The 24058-nt window shown below is 44.2% G+C and overlaps 2 protein-coding genes across 2 annotated transcripts in view; one reads left to right on the forward strand and one right to left on the reverse strand.

Moving 5' to 3' along the window:
* The window catches only part of CEP68 (centrosomal protein 68), a 58151-nt gene extending 52103 nt beyond the window's left edge, over positions 1 to 6048 (forward strand). Inside the window, exon 6 of the mRNA XM_082252611.1 lies at positions 5703 to 6048. The gene's annotated coding sequence lies outside the window, so the exon portion shown is untranslated. The remainder of the gene's footprint in view (positions 1 to 5702) is intronic.
* Positions 6049 to 8048: 2000 nt separating this feature from the next.
* RAB1A (RAB1A, member RAS oncogene family) overlaps positions 8049 to 24058 on the reverse strand; it is a 113281-nt gene continuing 97271 nt past the window's right edge. The window contains exon 6 of the mRNA XM_082249755.1: positions 8049 to 9657. Within this exon, the coding sequence (XP_082105881.1) occupies positions 9460 to 9657 (198 nt within the window). The 3' untranslated portion in view covers positions 8049 to 9459. The remainder of the gene's footprint in view (positions 9658 to 24058) is intronic.

Here is a 24058-nt window from a genome sequence, read left to right on the forward strand (position 1 = left end):
CCTCTAAATCAGTCCATCAACTGTGATACTAAAGTGATAAGCCGTGATTATAAAATCAATAATATTAATAGTCCCAATCCTCAGTGAAAATAGTGACTGAAAGAAAATCAAAAAATCTTCATCCACAAACGTGATCAAAAGTGCTGCATGCTTCACTCCAGGTGCTCCTAGTGACAGATTAGCGGCTCACCTTAGGAACAGACTCCTGAGAGTCAATACACACTCTGGGATAATCACCGCCTCCTCATAGTCCCTCCAGGTTTATATGGCATCTTGACTTCGTCTATGACGCAACGCGTACGGGGGAGGAGCCTGCACGTCATCATGTCGATTCCCGGAGACCACAGGCAGCGTTTGATGCTATGATAAGTCCGCACTGCTGAAGTGCTTTGAAATGTAAGTGCGATTTCACCATTTATGATTTAATAAATAGCCTTAAAATCAGAGAGCACTAGAACTTGCTTTTATTTTTTCCACACCGATGCCATATAAACCTGGAGGGACTATCAGGAGGCGGTGATGGGAAGGCAAACCAGACTGCAGTGATTATCCCAGAGTGTGTATTGACTCTCAGGAGTCTGTTCCTAAGGTGAGCTGCTAATCTGTCACTAGTCACTAGGAGCACCTGGAGTGAAGCATGCAGCACTTTTGATCACGTTTGTGGATGAAGATTTTTTGATTTTCTTTCAGTCACTATTTTCACTGAGGATTGGGACTATTAGTATTATTGATTTTATAATCACGGCTCAGAAATTGATTTATCACTTTAGTATCACAGTAGATGGACTGATTTTAGAGTTATTGTGATAACATTTTGTACACCAAACATATCTATCTATTTATTTATCTCCAATGAAAGACTTGGCGCAGCAATATTATTTTCTTTAAGTTTTCACAGGTGTTTTTGTGTTTGGCACTGATTGTTTGCAGCCTTGTGCACAAGAATTTTGATTGATAATGTTTAATGTGGGTTTGCGCTGATTATTTTTGATTTACATACTGCACTCTGCTTCCCTAAGGCAGGCACGAATTCTTGATTACATGTTTCATAAATGTTCAAGACTGGTATGTTAGGTATGTAAGAATACCTAAACCCAAGAGCAAAAATGTCAGCTACTGCAGCATACCAATCATTGAATGTGGTAGATCACGAGTTTTCAAGCCTTTTTATTTTTTCCAGCAAGTACAGAAAACAATTTTGCTCTTGCCAGAAATGCAGCATCCTTCTTTCAGCTAGATTCCCACTTGTGTGGGTCAGCTGGTACATTGCACCTGTGCCTGTAGCCAAATAGTGCTACTTTTTTTTTTTTTTTTTTTGCAGATACATGGGGCTACTATTCATCTTTAATGGCACCCCCATGCATCTGTAACCACGATGTGTTTTTGGTTGTGGAAAATCGCATGATGAAAAAGTACCATGTGATTTCCCTCTGGCTGTGGTTTAAAGATGGTGCAGAAACCTTTTTCCTGCATGAAACACAGGCACAGGAGCCCATTTAAATAAATGGAGTCTGTGCACACGTGAATGAGTCACATAGCTATGAACCTTGTCTCCTTATGAGCTGAGCTACATTGAACAAAATTATTAATGCAACACTTTTATTTTTGCCACCATTTTTCAAGAGCTGAACTCAAAGATCTAAGACTTTTTCTATATACACAAAAAGCCCGTTTCTCCCAAATATTGTTCACAAATCTGTCTAAATCTGTGTTAGTGAGCACTTTGCCTTTGCCAGGATATGCCACACCTGTGAGGTGGATGGATTATGAAGATGCTGATGCTAGACAACATGATTATTGCACAGGTGTGCTTTAGCCTGGCCCCTCTAAAATGTGCAGTTTTATGATAGCACAATGCCACAGGTGTTGAGGGAGTGTGCAATTGGCATGCTGACTGCAGGAATGTCCACCAGAGCTGTTGCCCATGGATTGAATGTTAGCTTCTCTACCATAAGCTGTCTCAGAGAATTTGGCATTACATCCGACTGGCCTCACAACCGCAAGCCACACTAGCCCAGGACCTCCACATCCAGCATCTTCACCTACAAAATAGTCTAAGACCAGCCACCCGGACAGCTGCTGCAACAATCAGTTTGCATAACCAAAGAACTTCTGCACAAACTGTCAGAAACTATCTTAGATAGCACATCTGTATGCTCGCTGTCCTCAGCGGAGTCTCAACCAGACTGCAGTTCGTTGTGGTAACTGACTTGAGTGGGAAAATGCTCACATTCAATGGTGTCTGGCACTTTAAAGAGGTGTTCACGGATGAATCCCAGTTTTCACTGTACAGGGCAGACAGCATGTATGGCATTGTGTGAGTGAGTGGTTTACGGATGTCAAAGTTGTGGAATGAGTGGCCCATGGTTGGGAGGAGGGGGGGTTATGGTATGGGCAGGAGTAGGTTATGTACAACAAACGGGCATTTTATTGATAGCATTTTGAATGCACAGATGTGATGAGATTCTGAGGCCATCACCTCATGTTGCAGCATAATGCACTTCCCCATGTTGCAAGGATCTGTACACAATTCCAGGAAGCTGAAAACATCCCAGTTCTTGCATGGCCAGCATACTCATCAGACATGTCATCCACTGAGGCTGTTTGGGATGCTGTGGCTCGGCATATACGACGGCGTGTTCCAGGTCCTGCCAATATCCAGCAACTTTGCACAGTGGCCCAATAATTCCACAGGCCCCAATCAACAACCTGATCAATTCTAGACAAAGGAGATGTGTTGCACTGCATGAGGCAAATTATGGTCACATCAGATACTGACTGGTTTTTGCGCCCCCCCCCCCCCAATAAAGTAAAACTGAACATTTCAGAGTGCACTTAATTGTGGCCAACCTAAGGCACACCTGTGTAATAATCATGCTGTCTAATCAGTATCTTGATCTGTGAGGTGGATAGTTTATCTCAGCAAATGAGAAGTGCTCACTAACACAGATTTGTGAACAATATTTGAGAGTAATAGGCCTTTTCTGTACATAGAAAGTCTTTGATCTTTAACTTCAGCTCATGCAAAATGGGGGAAAAAAAAAACAAGTGCTGCATTTTAAAATTTTGTTCAGTTTAACCACTTGCCAACTGCTTACTGTATATTAACGTCGGCAGAGTGGCACCTACAGGCAGAATCACGTTAATACACTGCATCTGCCTGGGAGGAGCTAAGGGGCGCGCTCCTGCCTCCGATCGTCAGCGGGGAAGGTGGCACATGTGTCAGGCGGCTCTGATTGCCGCCTAACACCCTCAGTCTCTCCCCGCTGAGAGAAAAGGACAGACGGCTGATGTAAACACAGCTGTCCTTCCTTCTGCCTGCAATAATCACAGAGCCCATATGATCCTGCTATATAAAATCGCATGTCTCTGTGATCATTTCAAAAGCCCAACCCCTCCCCCATTAGAATCACTCCCCTAAGCTTACATTTAACCCCTTGATCACCAACAGTATGAACCCCTTCCTAACGGTGCATATTTTTAGCACCGATTACTGTAGTAATGTCACTGGTACCCCCAAAAGTGTAAGTTTGTGGCGGACAGATCGACTCCCTATGTCACAATCCTGCAAAAAATCGCAGATCACCATTACTAGTAAAAAAAAAAAAAAAAAAAACAATAAAAATCACAAATCTTTCCTGTTAGTAGACACTAACTTTTGCGCAAACCAATCAAAATACGCTTATTACCAAAAATATGTAGCAGAAAACAAATTGGCCTAAAATGTAAAAAAAAATTAGATTTTTATTTTTTTGGTAATGTCATAGCAGAATGTAAAAATATATTTTTTTCAAAATTGACACTTTTTTTTTTTTTTTTATAGCCCAAAAAAAAAAAAAAATCGTACAGCTGATCAAATACCACCAAAGGAAGCTCTATTTGTGGGGGGGGACATCAATTATATTTGGGTACAGCATCGCACAAATGCGCAATTGTCCATTAAAGTCACACAGTGCCAAATTGCAAAATAGGGCCTGGTCATTAAGCAGAATAATCTCTCGTTCCAAAAGTGGTTAAAAACAACCTCATCTTCCTTCATTTGTAAACAACTTACTTCCCCACTCTATGTAATGCAGATGAATAGAAGTAGACATGTTTGAAGTCTAGCCATGATGGCAACCAATGTTCCCTCTATAAATTCAGTAAAAGTGTGTGCAGTCACCACAACAAATGTTATTTGCACGATTACCAGTTAAAAATGAATACAGCCATAGACGGGTATGCTACATGATAAATCATTTAGTTCTTGGGGGATAAAGAAACACTTGGATGTTTCAGCTTGCTTTGCAGAAGCAGGATCCATCTGTGCTGCATCAGCCAACCCCGGTGTTGTGGAGAGGTCAGCAGGGGCTAGTGTGATAGGGGCCCAATGTTGAGTTGGATGAGGCCTAGAGAATATTATAGCACGTTTAGTAAGATTTTAGTACTTCAGAATGTGTCATTCCTATAAAGTCACATATAGGATAATGCATGAATGTGTTTGAAGGATGACCTGTCCATACAAACTATCTACATTCTTCTTCCATTCAACTATTCAGTGGTTTGCAGTGAAATGGAGAACTCTTTTGGCATACGATCACATACGTTGCTTACACTGGTTATTTCACAGCAAACATTTTTTTACCTTTTTAAAAGTAGAATTTTCTGCAAAACCGCATAGATTTCCGATGTAGTAAGCCTATTGACTTTTTACCTTACGGTTTTACAGTATGGGTTCATACCTTGGGGAAAGGGGGGTGTCATGCTCTCACCATCACAGATTAGAACCATTTACTGCCAAGGCCAGTATTCACTGTGCACGCTCCTGAAAAGATCTTGGCTATCGGAGGGAGAGGAGAAGGGAGATACATGAACAGCTCCAACGATCTTCATAATCATGCCAGTATTAAAAAGGGACAGTTTCAAAGTATTAAACTGATGAGGTTTTGTTTGTGAAGGAAGAAAGCTCTTATTCTAAATGTGTACATTACACTTCGTACTCACAATTTTATCACTTTAAGGTTTTACCATGGAAGCCAAATAAAAGACAGAGGCTCTTGATGTGTTTGATTATTTTTTTTTTTTAAGTTAAATTATATGGCACTACCAAATATATCAGTTTTGATACTTTTATTATATGACAGCTTGTATACATAGATGGAACAATACAAGTAACAGTAGGATAAGATTTTACAAGCACATTCGATTTCAGAGGAGTCCTTATTCAAATGCTTACAGTCTAAAGAATGTGGAGGACGCACAGTTATGGCAGACCACAGTGATAGTGCATGAGACTATGCACACATGAGGACGAGACAAAACTCAAAAAGCCAACAGGAGGCTCCTAAAATGGAATTCAGTACTCATGCAGATTGCTTTGCTGGTAAGAAACAGTCTTGCCACCCTGCCAGAAAAATGATGGTTTTCCAATAAAATTTATATTAAATTACAGACAGCAAAATTGGAAAACCTAGCCTAAAACTAGTTGAAGAAAAGACGGACAAGTGTGTTATTCTAACTACATATTGTCTTTTTTACACTGTTCCCCATTGGCTGTAATAAACAAATAATAGTTACAGAAGAACATGGAGTTCTGGGGGGTAACATCACTTGTTTTCTGTTCCCCACCTTCCATGCTTTATACTACAATGTAAAATTAAATATCCATTAATATACTATTATAACTTTTAATAATCAAAATCTTAACCACTTTTGTGTTTCAGATAATGCACACTGGAGGATGGATTTGACACATTGTGGAAACTTGGTTTCTGATTTTTGGAATGGTTTAAATCTATCTTAAAGTGCACTCACTTCAACTGTGACACTGTGCCACAGACTAGGTACAGCAAAGAAATGATCCGTCCAATGCTGAAGGAGAACTGTTCATATCAGAATATTTTTAATGCAGTCTTACAATACCTCTTGCAATTTTGATCGCTTCAGAGCAGCACAGATGGCGTCATTGAGCTAATGGCAACTTCTAAGTACTTTTAAGCAACTGAACTACACGGGTCACTTTTTTTAATGCACATATACACAGGAAAATCCACCTATATTGCCCATGAACTGAATATCCGGATTTAGGGATCTTAAGGATATTTACCATAAAGGTCATGTCTTAATTTCTACTTCAAACACAAGGCAAGCCCTGACTTTTAGAATTCAGTCACCTTAAAAAAAAATGTTCTGGGTTATGAGGTGTTTTAACAAGGGTGCATGCCACCTCATGGACTCATCTCTGATTTACAACTGACATTTTTATGGAGCATAAGCAGCAAAGCCATCACAGGACATTCTAGTCTTCAATCCAGCAGCCCAAATCAGAGCGCTTTGTGTTATGTGAACCCTTTTCACAAAATACAAAGACTCCTGTAAATAGGCAGGGGAGGGGGAACAGGAAAAGATGCTGACAGCATCTCCACCATGCACCCTAAGCTTCATAAAAAAAAATTAAAAAAAATATTTAAAAAAAGTCAGACATGAATTATAAGAAGTCCATGAGGTGGCAAGTGCCTCCTTGGACTTAACTCATAGTATACCAGCACATTTTACAGACTGAATTCCTGGAGTTCAGCTTTACACTGTTCGAAATACCCATTTGCAAGCAAGTATAAAAAAAAAAAAAAAGGACTGATGTAGTGAGTTTCCTCCCGCCACATTCCACCTGTACTGCTTTGAGGAGATGAATATCAATTGCAAGACGTAAACATGTCTCTAAATTCCAGTTATATAAATATTTAAGTGTGACTTTATGAATGTTTGAAACTACCTTGCTGATTTTATATTCATTTCTATTTGTATCTAAAGTGTCTTTTTATGGAAACTATAAAGAAATGTTCTTGAATCTCATGTGTTATTGGTGCTTACACATCAAGTGAAAAGGAATGTACAGAGCTGATGGAGGATAAATATTGTGACTGCACGGCGATCTTGGCACAGCATTACCACCTTCTGTAGGTTCTTAATACCGAGAGGTTACATTCTACAAGACCAGTGAGGGTTTAACATTGACGCAGCAATCCTGGTAAAGAGCCTTGGCAGCACACTCATCTTTTAAAATGATGCAGAAATACACACTGAAGAAGAAATGCTCCAGTCTGGTCTTAAGCCTTCTAATAAATACCTAGGCATGAACAAATGTGAGATTAAAATGAAATGTGAACACATACCCCATGTATCAGTCAATGAAAGGATTGTAGGATTATGTACACATTTGTGTTACCATAAATTAGACCATACCCTTTGCAGGTTATGTATTCAGTCAAGGAAAAATGCAACCAGAATTCCTATTAGTACCCTACAAGAACTGAACAGCTGTAGAAGGTCAGTGCAGATAAGCGATACCTATACATACTTTTGGATGCTCTCACCCAGAGCCATAAATCATGGGTTGCTGTATTCTACAAAGTTCCACACTTTACGGTAGTGTTGATTATAGATCCAGCCCCTTTAAACTTCCTATTGTCCTTTTTATATGACAAGCAGCCTTACTGGCCACATGAATATGGGGGGATAGGGCAGTAACTGACACTACCACAAGTATTCAGTTTAGCAAATCACAGCATCCCAAGACACGAGGCTACCAGTTTGAAGAGGTGAGTTTCTAATGGTATGTTTAGGCACTGACTGGTAACCCATTGAGTTAGGGCACTGACCGAGGTACAATAATGGAGAAACACCGGCATTAGAGTAGCCCATCAGAAATGGTCTCCTATATGTGATTAAAATAATTGGATGAAAATTGCTCAGTGTTACTGCACACCACTACGGGTATTTAGTAGAACCCACAGAGCAGCAAGACCCCCCCCCCCCCCAACAAGCCTACAGCTTATGACCAAAGTCTGACTACTACACATTCAGTGTTAACAAGTTTTATTATTATTAAGAGACACACACACAGGCTTCCAAATTTCAACCTGTATAGGTAGCATAAGTTAGCAGACTTATAAGCCATCCACAGACGTTTAATTGCTATATACAATCAACAGGACTGATTCTTCTTTGAAACCACTGTTAAATAGAAGTAATTTTTTTATGCAGTGATTTTTTATTTATTTTTTCCCCCCCCATGTGCAAGCTTTCCGTTTTTTATAGCTTGTATTGTTTACACTCCTTACATTTGCCTTTCGAGCCTAGAACTTAAGGGACATGTCATTGGGGATGAGCTTACAGTGAAAACAATGAATAAAGTGACCCTGTCCCATGCACAGGAAGCTGCCAACTTGTGAGGTCTTGCGGGTAAATATTGGATGTCCTCCATGTACACAAAAACAGGTGCACTTTAGTGGAAAATGGAACCAAGTATATAAAGTTAATGGCAAAATCACATCACCGTCACACTTGCACTGCTGTACACCTCTGCAGAATCTAAAAACCGGAAGAAGAGAGCTAAGGAAACTGTATTCCCAATTACATTAGGGCAAACACTGCACATTCAAACCAAGACATTTCTCCCACTTGTACAATTCTCTAAGTCACCTACTCATTCAACATTACTAAACAGACAAGTGAAGCAATATAGTGGTTGCCACTGATTGGGTTAGTTAAGCACTTGTTAGTTTGGTATAAGAGTACCCATACATAAAACTTTCATTACATGCAGGGCAGTGTTGGTCAATTAAAAAAAAAAAAAAAGCCTTCATTTTTTCCCCATTTCTAGACAAATTAAGACAATACTTTTCACCATACGGTTTGTTATTACTTCCAATACGTACAATATTTATTAAACATTTCTTCAGTTATTTGTTACATGTTGTGCAACAAATCACAATGTTCTGCAGCCACAAATTATATGCAGAGTATGAAGAAACTAGTCTCGCTTCTGTTGCTGAAGGGGCCTGCGGCACGTTGAGGCACATCATGCTGCAGGCTCTTCCAACAACCAATGAGGCCAATCAGATAAGTGTAATCTTTCCATTTATAACTCTACAAGAAAAGAACTAGCAAAATCAGATCTTACATATAACATCTCACTAAACTTTATTGATGCATGGAAACCGACAGACACTGTTGTGCTGTTTGATACAAAATGGCTAAACTTCATCTTCAGAAGACTAAACCTGACTCCTAAACATGCCAATTGAAACCAAACAGAACAAAAAAAAAAAAAAAAAAGTGGGTGGGGGGGAGGGGACAAGGGTCATTTAACCAACCACAAGGATGGGGCATCTGGTATTAGTAAAGCAACAAGGGTTACACACAGTGTTGAGAAACCGGCACACATAGGGGAGGGGAGGGGGGGGGGGGGGGAAAGGTTTAAAACAGTTCTGAAAATGAAGTTAGCTGTCTTGATTCAAGGGCATAAAAAAAGTCAGTATTGAGCGTTTACAATCGCTGACCTTTGGGGAGACGGTAAGATTCTGTTGTAGTGCGGCTACATACAGTACAATTCAGGCAATTTTTGTTTTGTCACTTAGGTTCAGATTGAGATTTCACTGCTGTGAGGAGGGAATGGGGCGATTTAGGGGGCAGGCTGTTTTAGCAGCAACCTCCACTGGACTGCTTGACTGGAGTGCTCTGGATTTTGACGTTGGACTTCTCTGCGCCGCCAGCTGTAGCTCCAGGACCCATTCGCTTTTTGATCTCGGCAGCCATTGTCATAAAGGCCTGCTCTACGTTCGTCGCATTCTTTGCACTTGTTTCCAAGAATGGAATTCCCAGAGAGTCTGCAAACTCCTGCAAAAAAAAAAAAAGATGGCAAGTGTAATTTCCTGTATATCCAAACCTTTACATACAAAAACAAACTATGAACAATGAGCAGGTTAAAGTTCTGGCCAATGATGGATCATCATTATTACAATTATACAGGATTAATATAGCACCAACAGTTTCTGAAGCACTTTATGATGCAACTGTACTTGCTCCCTTGATAACACAATTCAACCAAAGAAGATGCTCATTGAGAGCTTACAATCTAAAATGGAGGGCAAATTATATTATAAGTAAAAAGTGTGGAGGAAGAGTTGATGGACAAATTAAAATACAGTTGCTAGCTAGAGGAAGGATAAGCTTCCCTGAAGAGAAGTTTTCTGGAATTTTCTTGGAGATAGCCATACAGATTGGGGTAGGGAGTGCCAGAGGATGGAGGTGAGCAAAGGAGATGACAAGGGAGCTAGGCAGCCCAAGGTCTTCACAGGAGCAAAAAGGGCCGTTTGGTGATATTTTGGGACAAGGTTGATGATGTAGCTGGTGGCAGAATTAGTGGATGGCTTACTAGTACTTTGAAATTTATTTAATGGGTGAGAAGCCAGTTGAGGGATTGGCAGAGAAAGGTGGTAGAAACTGAGCAGCTGGTAAGGTGGACGAGTCTGGTAGCAGCTTTCATTATACCTATAAGACAAGGATATACAAACAGTGGCCCTCCAGATGTTGTAGAACTACAAGTCCCATGAGGCGTAGCAAGACTGACAGCCGCAAGCATGACACCCAGAGGCATGATGGAACTTGTTGTTTTGCAACAGCTGCAGGGCCACAGTTTGAATATCCCTGATATAAGATAGCATGTGTAGAGGTAGGTTATTGAGGTGGGAATTGCAATAACAAGTGAGAGAATTAGTAGCTAAGTGAGGTTACTGGTTTAGATGGGGTTCATTTTGAAAAACCTATGGAGCTGAAGGCCATAGGATTTGGACAGCTATTGGATATGGGGCCAAAAGGAAAGGTCAGAGTCCGGGAACACACACAGCATTCTGGCATGATCGGAGGGAATTAGATTTGTGTTATTTCAATGGAAAACTCTGGGATGGAGGAAGGGAATAAATGGATTTTTGTAAAATCTTACCGTAAAATCCTTTTCTCTTAGCTCATTGACAGACGTAGTCCTCGGTGATACAGCACCTTCGGGTTATGTTGCCTCCACAGGAGCAGGACTAGACAGGAAATTAAAAAGCTCTGGCCACACCCTAGGGGCAGTCCCAGAGGGTATATCCTCTCTCTCTCTGCCTCAGCAAATCAGTTATGTGAAAAAGCAGTCTTTAGAGATTTTAACCCAACCCAACTCAAAAAACAGAGGGGCGGGGACTACGTCTGTCAATGAGCTAAGAGAAAAGGATTTTACGGTAAGATTTTACAAAAATCCATTTTTCTCTAGCGCTCATTGACAGACGTAGTCCTCGGTGATACACCACCTTCGGGACGTCCCAGAGCAGTATCACAAATGAGGGGTGGGAAAATGAAATCAAATCCCAATCTAGAAGGCCCAACCGGTGCCAACTAGAAGTTTACAATGCTCATCCTTAATGATGAGACTCAACAAAAAAGAGAAAAATTTTTTTTTTTTTTTTTCAAACAGAAAAAAACCCTCGAGGTAGACCACCGGTCTCCTCAAATTGCGGCCTGCAAAACCTTGCGGCCAAATGAGGCATCCGCCGATGCCGTCACATCAATTTTATAGAATTTTGTAAAGGTATGTACCGACGACCAGGTGGCCGCCTTACATACCTGGACCACTGACGCCTGATGGCGAAAGGCCCAGGAAGTACTGAGCGCTCGAGTGGAGTGCGCCCTAACAGGGAACGGAGGACTCTGACCCTTAATAGAATAAGCCTGTACCACCGTTTGTCTAATCCATTTGGCAATGGTCGCGGCAGATGCAGGCAAACCCTTTCTGGGGCCATCCGTGATCACAAAAAGTGAATCCGTCTTACGGAATGATTCCGTAGCTTTCAGGTATACCCTGATTGCCCGAACCACATCTAAGGAATGCAACGCATGTTCCCGATGATGCTTGGGCTGAGGACACAAGGAAGGTAGTACAATATCTTCATTCAGATGAAAATCTGAAACCACCTTAGGAAGAAAAGATGGCTTAGGATGAAGTACTACCTTATCCCTATGAATCACTAGGTATGGGGACTGGCATGATAATGCAGCCAGTTCTGACACCCTGCGAGCAGAAGTGATAGCCACCAAGAAGGCCACCTTCTGGGATAAAGTAAGCAAGGGAATCTCCCTGATGTTTTCAAAGGGAGGTTTCTGTAGAACCGACAAAACCAAATTAAGATCCCAGGGCGGTAAGGGCGCGCGGACTGGTGGAGCCAGGTGCCGCACCCCCTGGATGAAATTCCGCACCAAGGACTTGGTAGCTAAAGGTTTCTGAAAGAAGATTGCTAATGCTGAAACTTGACCCTTGATGGTGCTCAAGGCTAGTTTCTGCTCAACCCCTTTTTGCAAAAAAGCCAATATTCGAGTCACCGAATAGGTACGTGGAGGAAATCCTAAAGATTCGCACCACGCAATATAAGTCTTCCATGTGTGATAATAGACCTTGCTGGAAGTCGCTTTCCTTGCTTTAATAAGGGTAGGAATGACTGAAGCTGACAACCCTCTGTCCTTCAGTACTTGGGTCTCAATGGCCAGGCCATTAAAACCAGCGACTGTAAAGCACAATGGTAAATTGGTCCTTGAGACCACAGACATTCCCTGAGACGAAGTTCCCACGGAACGTCTGCGACTAGCATGTCCAAGTCGGCCAGGCCGGCTTGACGAGGCCAGCCTAGAATTTCTAGGACCACTGGCGCTGACTGGATCTGAACCAGGCGTCCCTAGAGCTATCTGGCCCCGACCATCCGAGAAAGTCTGGTCGTTTTCTGTTCCCACACATTTATCAGATACCTGATTGTTATCAGGAAGGGTGATCTTTTCTGGTTGAACCTCAGGGACCGAAGTCACCTGACTAGAGGCTTCTTGGCCTATCTGGTCAACCAGATCCGATTCCTGTGAGGTATAGGGACTAATCTTAGGAAAAGGTAAAGGAAAAGATCTATTCAGGGAACGGTAATTACCGCTTCCTGTAGTGCTTAAATGTTGGAAGGGAAGAATCGCACCGGTAGTAGTGGTTGATGCTCGATCTAATGTCCTGAATACCGGTGAAAACGTCCCCCCACCCTGAAACCGGGTGGGGGCGCACCTTCAGGCTGTGTACTCCTTTGCTTCGGGTTTGGCTGGGTTGGTCCTCTGTTTGTCCGACCAGCCCTTCTTAAACCCTCCTGGAGGAGTCTTGCCTTTCCCGCTAGTACCAGCCGGGCGCCCTTTATGGGCGGTAAAGAAAGGTCCTCGCTTGTTGCGAGGTCCCTTAGCTTTAGCAGCCTGTGGCAAAAAAGTGCTCTTGCCCCCAGTGGCATCCTTAATGATTTCATCTAGGTTGGCCCCAAATAGACGATTCCCCTGAAAGGGGAGATTTGTCAAGGTCTTTTTGGAACCTAGGTCAGCTGACCAGCATTTTAACCACAGCACACGTCTGAGGATGACCGCTGACATAGATGCATGCCCTAATAGGGGAGTAGTGTCCAAGGCTGCGTCACAGATAAACTGTAGCCCTTGTATAATCTGTTCCATCAAATCAGATGTCTCCTGGGGAATATCTTTTCCCCTAAGGTCTTGGCGTACCATTCTCGCCCATTCCGTAAGTGTCTGAGAAACTAGACCAATAACAATTACTGGTCTAAATGCTGACCCTATCAGAGAGAAGATGGTGCGGGACTCTGCTTCCATCTTTCGATCCACCGGATCCTTAAAGGACGAAGTGTCCTCCACTGGGATAACCGTGGCTTTATTCAGCCTGGAAATAGGTGGATCCACCACTGGTGGTACCGTCCATTTCTTAATGATGGATTCCTCAAACGGATAGCGTCTAGCAATACGTTTGGAAATAGTAAAGGTACGTTTAGAATGCTCCCATTCTCCTTTAATCTTATTACCGAAACACTTGGGTACAGGAAAAACCTTCACCGTTTTGATGGGCTTATTAGTACCAAAAGGAATCTCTGTTTCCGTTGCCTCTGCCGGTAAAACCTCAAGTTTTAAGGTTTCCTGCACTGCCACAACTAGTGCGTCCACCAATGCTTCTTCCTGAATTATAGCGGGAGAAGAAACGTCCTCCTCACTGTCTGAGGGAGCTTTACCTGAGATAACAGCCCTTGCAGAGGGACCTGCAACTGCAGTGACCATCTCTGAATCTGAGTCAGAGGTGTCAGATAGTATAGGGGTAGGCGGGGGTCGCTTCCTTGACCCCCGTCCCTGACAGGCCGCCTCCACCCGAGCCACCATAGACTCCAAAATTGCTGTAAATGACTCTACACTCTGTGCACCGGTGGGTCCCGTGGCCCCCTCAAGGGAAACAGGTGGGGGAATATGTGTGGCAGGGTCCATAATAATTCCAGTCACTTCCTGGATAATATAATTCAAAAATAAACTTTTTTTTTTTTTTCTTTTCAGACCCCCAGCGCCACAAAAAAGCCCCTTAGTGTTACCTGCTAGGGATCCCTATCGATCGAGAGAGAGAGAGATAGACCCCCAGGCTCACCACTTGATGCTCAGAGTTTAACTGCAACAGGTTACAGCGCTGTCTTGACAAACAGGAAGTCTTTTGGCTGGCTGCCCAGGAAGAAAGGAGGCGGCTCCGCCCCTCTGCACGCCTTCCGGCGCCTCCCCTAGCTCCACGAGGTGTTTGGATCACCTCAAACATGGCCGCCCCCATGCTGGAGACACGAGGCTACGCCAAGATGGCGGCTCGTGCGATCCAGCAAAAAAAATGGCGGCGGCCTGTACTGAATAGCGGTGTGCTGCAGGGCACACAACACTCTCTCTGCATGGGGATTTGGCGTGGTTGGCGGTTCCGGCCCTGGCGGACCGCATGGCCGTTCGGGAGGCCTGCTTATAGCTGGAGATCTGATTTAGGAAGGCAGTCTACATGTCCGTGGCTTCTGACTGGTAGGTAGCTTATTCTTATCATAGTAAGATTCCCAGAATGCCACTGATTACAATCTTTTTAACATGTATACAATTAGATTGTTAGCTCCCAAACCAAGCCTCCTGGCTTTTTGCACATAAAATCACACTCAAAGTAGGAGGATCTGTGTCATGTTATAGGATAGAGAGGGACTCTATCTTACCATACAGAGAGGGGCCCGCGTTCACCACAAGACCCGTCAGGGGAAAAGGGGGAACATGCTACTCACCATACCGGAACCAGGCAGGCACCAACTCCTGACAGTACCCCTCTCCACCGGGGCGGGAGGGCTGTCGACCGATATGGACGCCGTGACTCATGGTCTTTGGCGTTTCAGCGAGACGTTTAACTCGTGGGGTCAGTCCCTTAATGGGACTTTGTCGCGGCCGAACCCAGCGCGGAGCTATGGCCTGCACGCACTCGTAGGCTGAACTGGGGTGACCACCGGATCTCAACATCCAGCCCGTCGCCCAGTTCAGCTTTCTTGCTTGAAGATCTCACAGGAACACTGGAGAAAAAAAGCTGTCTAAAAAATCTTTTAAGAAAAAAATCTTGCCAGGACCGAAGATCCCAGCAAGGTATCTAGGTCCTTACTCCTAACTAGACAGAAAATAACTGATTTGCTGAGGCAGAGAGAGAGAGGATATACCCTCTGGGACTGCCCCTAGGGTGTGGCCAGAGCTTTTTAATTTCCTGTCTAGTCCTGCTCCTGTGGAGGCAACATAACCCGAAGGTGCTGTATCACCGAGGACTACGTCTGTCAATGAGCGCTAGAGAAAATGGGATTTTACAGCAAGACAAAAATCCCAGTTTCTTTCGTTCATTGAGGGACACAGCTCCTGATTCTTCTTAACCATTGGGATGCCCCAAAGCAGTGTTAAACATGAGGGGTGAGAAAAAAGCAGAAAAAAAAAAAACTCCCAAGGCGAACCATAGCCAACCAGGTAACATGGAGCTCAACCATAACAATTGGAGCTCACCTGAAAAAACAATACACCCTCAAAGAGGACCAGGTCTTCTAAACAGCAGCCTGCAAAACCTTGTGGCCAAAAGTAGTATCCGCAGATGCCAACACATCCATTTTATAAAACCTTGTAAAAGTGTGCACAGACAGCCAGAAGGCTGCCTTGCAAACCTGCGTCACTGATGCCTGATGGAAGGCCCAGGAGGCACTAAGGGCCCAAGTAGAGTGTGCCTTAACAGGGAAAGGAGGAACCTAACCTCCAATTGAATAGGCCTGAATCACTGTCTGATCCATCTGGAAACAGTTGCAGCAGAAGTAGCCAACCCTTTGCGGTCACACCGTGCGTACAACTAGCGAGTGGCTTTCTAAAAGACTGTAGCTGCCGGGTACACCGATTGCCTGAACCACATCCAGGGAATGCAGAGCCATTTCCTTAGGATATAGAACAAAGCGTGTCTGGACAGTCGCACTCCAATGCAAATATTTATTGAAAAGAGGATAAAATACCACAGCATACAGAGGTACAGATCAAAGACAGCCGACGCATTTCACACTAACAGTGCTTAATCATAGCTATAGTGTGCATGACTCAAAACAAGTTATATATAGAAAGACAATTGTGCACATTGTGGACCTTTTTGTTATCTATATATAACTTGTTTTGAGTCATGCACACTATAGCTATGATTAAGCACTGTTAGTGTGAAATGCGTCGGCTGTCTGATCTGTACCTCTGTATGCTGTGGTATTTTATCCTCTTTTCAATAAATATTTGCATTGGAGTGCGGCTGTCCAGACACACATTTTGTTCTATATGGCTGGCACATTGAGCCTGCACCAGTGCGGTTACAGTGAGGATTTGTGAAGGCATTTCCACCTGAAGCAGTGTGTGGTTTCTAATTTCCTTAGGATGTTTAGGCTTGGGACATAGGGAAGGCAACACAATGTCTTCATTCAAATGGAAATCAGAGATGACCTTTGGAAGGAACAACGGACAGGGACAAAGAACCACCTTAGCTCTGTAAACCAACAGGTAGGGTGAACGACAAGACAATGCCACCAGCTCCAACACCCTGCACACAGAAGTAATAGCCACCAAAAAAGCCACCTTCTGCGACAAATGTAAGCAGGGGAACCTCCCTATAATTTTCAAGGGAGATTCCTCGATAACTGACACCAATTTGAAGACCTACAGCAGTAAAGGAGACTGCACTGGAGGAACCAAGTGTTGAGCTCCCTGGATAAAGGTACGCACCAAGGAATGTGTGGCCAATGGACGTGGCAAGAAAAACACCAAGGCCAAAACCTGGCCCTTGATTGTACTTAAGGCCAGGCGCTGCTCAACCCCCTGTTGGAAGAAAGCGAAGACCCAAGTCACCAAAAAAGAGCGAGGGAGAACCCCAAAAGACTCACACCACGCAACATACGCCTTCCAAGTACGATGGTAGATCTTCCTAGAGGTAGATTTTCTAGCCTTTAATAGCGTAGGAATCACTGATTCAGACAAACCTCTATCCTTCAGCACCTGGCTTTATAGCAAAGCCGTTAAAACTAGCGACTAAAGCAGGATGGAAGATTGGCCCTTGGGAGAGCAGATCTTCCCTGAGAGGAAGTCTTAAAGGAGCATCGGCGACCAGACGTACCAAGACCGGCGAGGCCAGTCTGGAGCCACTAAAAGGACCGGAATCCCTTGCTGCCTTGTTTCTGCACAGGAATCTTGGCAGATGTTTGAGAGGGGGGGGGGGGGGGGGAGGCATAAATCAGACAATACTGATGCCAAGGAGCCACTAATGCATCTGCGGCGTCGGCCAGAGGATCCTGAGACCATGCCACAAACCTCTGTACCTTCCGTGGAATGTGAACAACAGAGAGGGTTGGAACGCTCGTTCTGCCCACCTTAGAATGACGGCTACTTCTGGACCCGCCAGGACAATTCTTGTGCCCGCATAGTGATTGACATAGGCCACGGCCTTGTGTGATTGACCTTGTACCAGACACCCCTGAAGATGAATTGTCCAATGATCCAGACAAAGGCTGATCGCTCGGATCTCCTTTACATTGATCGGAAAAGGCAGGGGGGAGCTGTCCCCCCCCCCCCCTCCTCCAGGTCACGGTGTAAGAGCTTAGCCCACTCGGTCAGAGTTTGCGACACTAGAGCAATGGCCTGGACCCCCCTTCCGAGGACTCCTATCCCCAACAATTAGAAGCCCCATGTGGGACACAAAAAGAAAAGGGGAACTTAAAATCAAAGAAAAAAGAGGGCCAATTCAAGGGGGGCCAACAGAGGGCTACGAGATCCAGCAGTCGCCAAAACCGTCGGTGAATTTACCTAGTAGTGATCTCAAGGTTGTCAATCTCTCTAGTTTCGATCTTCAAGAGCGACATATCAGTTTACTTAGTAAAGGTTTATCTTTTGCCCCCGTATCTGCAATGACTGAATTTGAGGTCTTTAAAGATATAGCACTATTCCTCAGAAAGGTCATTTTTAAGATGTGGCATGACAGGGGTACTGATGGAACCAAAATAGAGACATCCCCTACTGACGAAGATACGGAACTAATTGAGATCCTTACATCTCTAATGGAGGAGGGACAAGATCTAGAGGATGATACATCCGTAGCTGAAATGATAAGACGAGATGCACATCTGCCAATTAGATCAACTAAAATGCCCTCACTTACAAAACACCGAAACATCAAGGTTTTCCTTGACTTGGTCAAGGAAGACCTTGGTAGGGTAAACTGGCAAAGGGGCAAATTCGATAATCTTAGTAATGAGGAGAGATTAGCCCTCAAAGAACTCATGGAGGCAACTAATGTGGTTATTAGGGGCAGCGACAAGGGAGGCAATGTGGTTTTGCTAAGTGAAGATTATTATATCAAGGAGGTCCTGAGACAATTAGATGATACTACTACTTACTTAAAACTTCACGCTAACCCATTTTCCTCCCTTGTCTCTGCCCTTAACCATAAACTCTCTACTGCTAAGGACGAGGGTCTTATCTCCAAAAAGGAAGCAGATTATCTCCATGTCAAAACGTACAACATCCCTACGTTCTACACCATACCTAAGCTGCACAAATCGCTAGATCAGCCCCCAGGGCGACCTATCGTTTCGGCGGTGGGAGGCCCATTAGAAAGAACTGGCAAATTCATCGACGCCCTCATTAAGGAGTAAGTGACTGCCCTCCCATCCTTTGTACAAGATACTAGGGATGTACTCCGTAAACTCTCTCAGATCTCTGCCCCCCCGGATATACTCCTGGTGGGCATTGACGTTGAGAGTTTATATACTTCCATCCCACATGATTGGGGTCTGAGGGCAGTCGCACACTTCTTGGAGAATAGATTCCCTGAGCTCGGCGCTCATAATGAATTTGTCGTCGAGCTCCTGGAATTTCTCCTGGGCCATAATTTCTTCCAGTTCATGAACAGATACTATCAGCAGATTAGAGGAACCTCGATGGGGGCGCCGTGGGCCCCGGCCTACGCGTGCCTCCATCTTGGCCTTTGGGAGGAGCAGGTTATTTATCCATCCTCAATGTACCTCAGCCACTCACACCTGTGGCTGAGGTACATTGATGATGTCCTTCTCTGGAAGGGTACCCCTGCTGAATTGGATCAATTCATGGACGATCTAAGCCAAAATGACCGCAATATACGGTTAACATATAGGGCGAGTACTAATAGTCTCCCTTTCCTCGATCTCCTCATTTCAGTGGATGATGGGGAGATCAAGACTAAAACTTATCGCAAAGACACTGCAGCCAATACACTTTTGGCCGCAGATAGCCACCATCCTAAACATTTGATTAATAGTATCCCAGTGGGGCAGTTTTTACGTCACAAAAGAAACTGTTCAAAACCAGCAGACTATCAGGAAGAGGCAAAACAACTGCACCAAAGATTCAGGGAGAGGGGATACTCCCATAGTATTATTAAGAAAGCACGGAAAAGAGCAGGACTTAGACCAAGATCCACCCTGCTTGGCGAACAAGAAGCAGGGACCACAGGTGTGACGACTGTTGGTGATCGATACCCACGTATTATCACCCAGTACGGCACACAATGGAAGGAGGTTGGGTCAATCCTAACAAAACACTGGCAAGTCCTTACAGTGTCCCCCCTTATTGAAAAACTAGTAGGTCCCAGGCCCCTACTTACAGCCAAAAGGGCTAGAAATTTGAAAGACACACTTTGTCACTCGGAATTTGTCAGGTCACGGAGTAATGAGAATTGGCTAACCTCTTTACCACAACCAAAAGGAATGTTCCCATGTGGCCATTGCCAAATTTGTAAATTGGTAATTAAGTCCAAATCTTTCACTAGTTGTAATGGGCAAAATAGTTTTACTATTAATGATTTCATCAATTGCCAAACAGAAAGTCATATATGAAATTATTTGTCCTTGCCAAAAATCATATATTGGCAAAACTAAACGTCAACTTAAAACACGCATCCTTGAACATGTTGCCGATATTAGGAAGAAAATTGACAAAAGGACAGTTCCCCTTCACTTTATAGAACATCACGATGCCAGCCCCGACGGTCTAAGGGTCAGGGGGATATATGCTCTTAAATTGCCTGCAAGGAGGGGAGACTTTGACCAGATCCTCCTCCAGAAGGAGAAAATGTGGATCTTTAAGATGGGATCTTTAGTACCAATGGGACTCAATGTTGAATTCAGTCTACAGCCCTTCCTGAACCCCTGAACCCTTTGTCCCTTGTGACTGGTATCGTGATGTTACTAACCTTCTTTCTATCAAAATTTAATTATGGTTGACCATCTCCTTAGCCCCAACCTCTTCCTATGTTCAGGAGTATAAATACTAACCCTCCTGTGCGTAGCCTCCCCTCTTCTAAGGTCTTTCACGAATTGGTAAATTCACCTCAGGACTTAGTCCCTGAGGTACATATAAAGGGCCCCTATCCTCAACCTATTACTAATCTAATTATGGTTCTCCATATCAAAGAATGTAGAGACTATCAGTCATTTCTATTTTCCTCTTTCCCCTTTTTTCTTTTTGTAATTTAGTTTGCTGTGTAATTTTTAAATCACATGTATTTGTCCATTTATTCTTTTGTTAAAAGAATATAGCCCTGTCTCCATAGTGACATACATGGAGTCAGTGCTATCAACTTTGCTGGCAGAATGGCAAGATGCATTGAAGTATTCTATCTGATTAACTTTTAAGGAGCGAGGACATCTTGTGGTGGAATATGGTAATTCATTCCCATTAAGTCCCGCACCTAATTGAATGATCAATTAATTACTGCCAATTAAGGGCGGTATATATCGGTGCATCTTGATATTCAATAGCTCTGAGGAAACCAATCCGTTTGGTGAAACGCGTCAGCGTCCGGCATTGTGTACCAAGCTCCCATGCAACAGGCGACAATTGAGTTCCCAGCATAGGATCCACAGTTATCGCTCCCCAGGCTGTTCCCCGTGGAGGCGTCCGGCCGTTTGGCTACACAGGAAGTGACGACCGGGAGGAAATCCTCTGACCCGGAAGTCAACCGCCACGGCCGCTGGCTAAGCCGCATGGAGGGGAAGAACGCCGACGGGTAAGAGCGCCAGTTCTACGGGATCTGGGGGACCGTGCCGCCTAATACCTCTACTCATCTTCCTCCCCCGCTACATGACCAGGACATTGGCTTACCTAGAATGAAAAGGTAAACATATGATCTATTAAGTCTGTGAAACAGGACGGTGAAACTTTTTCTATATCAACTACTCATCTCAGGTACATTGACTGTCCACCTAAAATCTATTTTGAAGTCTTTCCCAATATCGAGGACTGTCCTTACCCTGATGATTTAATTGATAAGTCGCCACTTGTTCACAATATTCAACACCTCCTTAATTTTGGAGAATCATTCACTGCAACCAACGACTTAATTTTGGACAAGTATGTTAAAAATCTACTGAAAGTCATCGGACTGACAACCATTTACATCATCAATACCTTTTCAAGATTATTTACATCATATTTCAGTTCACCAATTGGTGAATTTCAGCCAGGTCTTGTTTAACCCAAGTGTCCATAGGGGTATTATTGAGGTCCTCACATTATACCCTGCGCATTATCCAGCCTACTAGGTATGCTGGCTTGCGCAGGGGTATAATGTTCTTGAGTATATGGTATATTCTCACATGCATGGGTGCCTAATTGTTGATTTTATTTTATTTTTTGTGAGTTAGTGTCACCATGGTTCACTACCCAAATGTCCGTTTTCTGTCTTGAAATCAATTTTTATGGCATACGTGCCAAATAAATCTACTATTTTTATTCAAACTCGTGTTGGGTGCCCTTAGTTGGTTGTTGGGATACAGAGTAACAGGGTATATCTGTATTCTCTTGGTCTCCCAACCTCTTGTTTTCAGTTTTGACAATGGTGAATCCTGACCTCACTGCCAAACCAGAGTGTACACATGGCGGGCCACAGCCTCTGCCTTCCGGTCAGCAGGATCCTTAAAGGCCGGGGACATGGAATCAGGATTGTCTTGTTTATTCTGGAAACTTGAGGGTCCACCACCGGTTGCACAGTCCACTTCTTAAGGGACTCCTCATAGGGCAGGGTTTGACAAATTTTCTTGAAATCTAGGAGCCAGCTGAAAAAAAAAAAAAAAAAAAAAGTTAGCAGCCAGTTTTTTTTTTTTCACGCATGCCGAATGGCCGGCTACTGTCGGACCGGCTGCCATACACACGGGCCAAATGGCGGCCAGTTTTTAATGAACCAACTGATGTTGCCCAGCATTTGACCCGTGTGTGGCTTGATGGTGTGATGGGCAGTGGCTCACTAGGGAAGGACAGTGCAGCAAGTTGGAGGCGGTAGGAGATCCGGTAACTCATGCCACCCTAGGCCCCTTTCACACATGCACCTCCGCTAAGCCGAATTTGCTTGCTCAGCTGGGATTTCTCCGCTAATCCCCGCTGAGCGATCCCCGCTATGCAGAGTGACACAGTCCCGCTCTCCTCTAAGGGGTAGTCAGATGGAAATGGACTGCTTGTCCATTTCAATTCGATGCCATCTGATTAGAGCCGTCAGAAGAATGGAAAGTAGGACCACCATCCATCTGTTTTTGCCCGACCGGATGGCGACGGTGGTCAACGGACATCCGTCCCTCCATAGGAGAAGACTGAAGGGTCCGATCAGGTCCCCCTGAAAAACTGACAGGCGGACCTGATCAGACAGCCCATGTGAAAGGGGCCTTCGGCTGTGTGACATGACGGAGAGAATAAAAAAAAAAAAAAAAAAAAAAAATTAAAACGAATTTTAATGGGAAAAAATAAAAAATAAACAAACAAACTGTTTCCATCTTTGTGGGGTTGTAAATGGGACTGAGGCTGTTACGACCAGCTGCCCCACACTCCCTTGTCCACTCACTGGTAAGGACAGAGCGCCAGATCAAGCCCTCAACATCTTCATGTAATAGAAAGAAACTTAGTGCCAACAAGATAAATTTATAGCCTCATAAATGTCTATATCTAGGGAAAAAAAAAAAACCCTTAAAATTCCACAGGAAGGTCCCATAAAAAAGTTTCACTCATGTACACTACTGCAGCACGTCTTCTATGAGCGTTTTGGAGCAATCTTGCTCCTTTGTCAAACCAACGACCAGGCAGGGGAAACTCTCAGTGCCGCCAGTGACTACTTTTTGTAGCCCTGGCCACCACAAGAGGACACCAGTTCCCCGAAGTGTCTCCCTACAGCAGGCCGCAAAGCTGCGGCCTCAATTAACGGCCGGTGTGGCATCTTACTTAGCGCACCTGCAGGCAGGGGGGCCGCATGAGGACAAACACCTGCCGTAGTGTAGCTCAGGTGCTAGGCTGCTAATTCGAGTCGCCAATACGACCTTTTACCTGGGTTTGTCGTGCCCTGTCATAGGGGTAACACCTAGTAAAGCCTTAGGGTACGATTTGGTCGTTCCTACTCTTTAGTGACAATTCTGTCAAAATAGGCAGGGAAAGGAAACACCTTTGCCACTCTGGATGGCTTGTGAGTGCCAAAGCGTCCCCGCGCCTCCATCACAGCTGCGTCCTCCATCTTCAGGGTCTCACGCACAGAGACATCAGTGCATCCACCAACACCTTTTGGTGTGCGATCACAGACTTGGAGGAATCATCCTTACTATCAGAGGGTTCCAGGTGCGTGGTTGCAGACCCATGTCCGCAGCGGCCGAATCAGGATCGGATGAGACAGATAAGGCAGGGGGTGCTTTTTGCTAGCCGGCGCCCCCAAGCCATCTCCACCCGGAACACAAGGGACTCCAGGACTGCCGTCAATGCACGGATGGATTGTTGTGATCCCGGAGGGCCCCGCAGCCTCAGAGAGGAGATCAAGTGGAAAAAATGTGCTCCAAAGACTCCATGAGTCACC

The sequence above is a fragment of the Pelophylax lessonae genome (genome assembly GCF_965119305.1).
Source record: "Pelophylax lessonae genome assembly, chromosome: 3".
NCBI classification, from domain to species: Eukaryota; Metazoa; Chordata; class Amphibia; order Anura; family Ranidae; genus Pelophylax; species Pelophylax lessonae.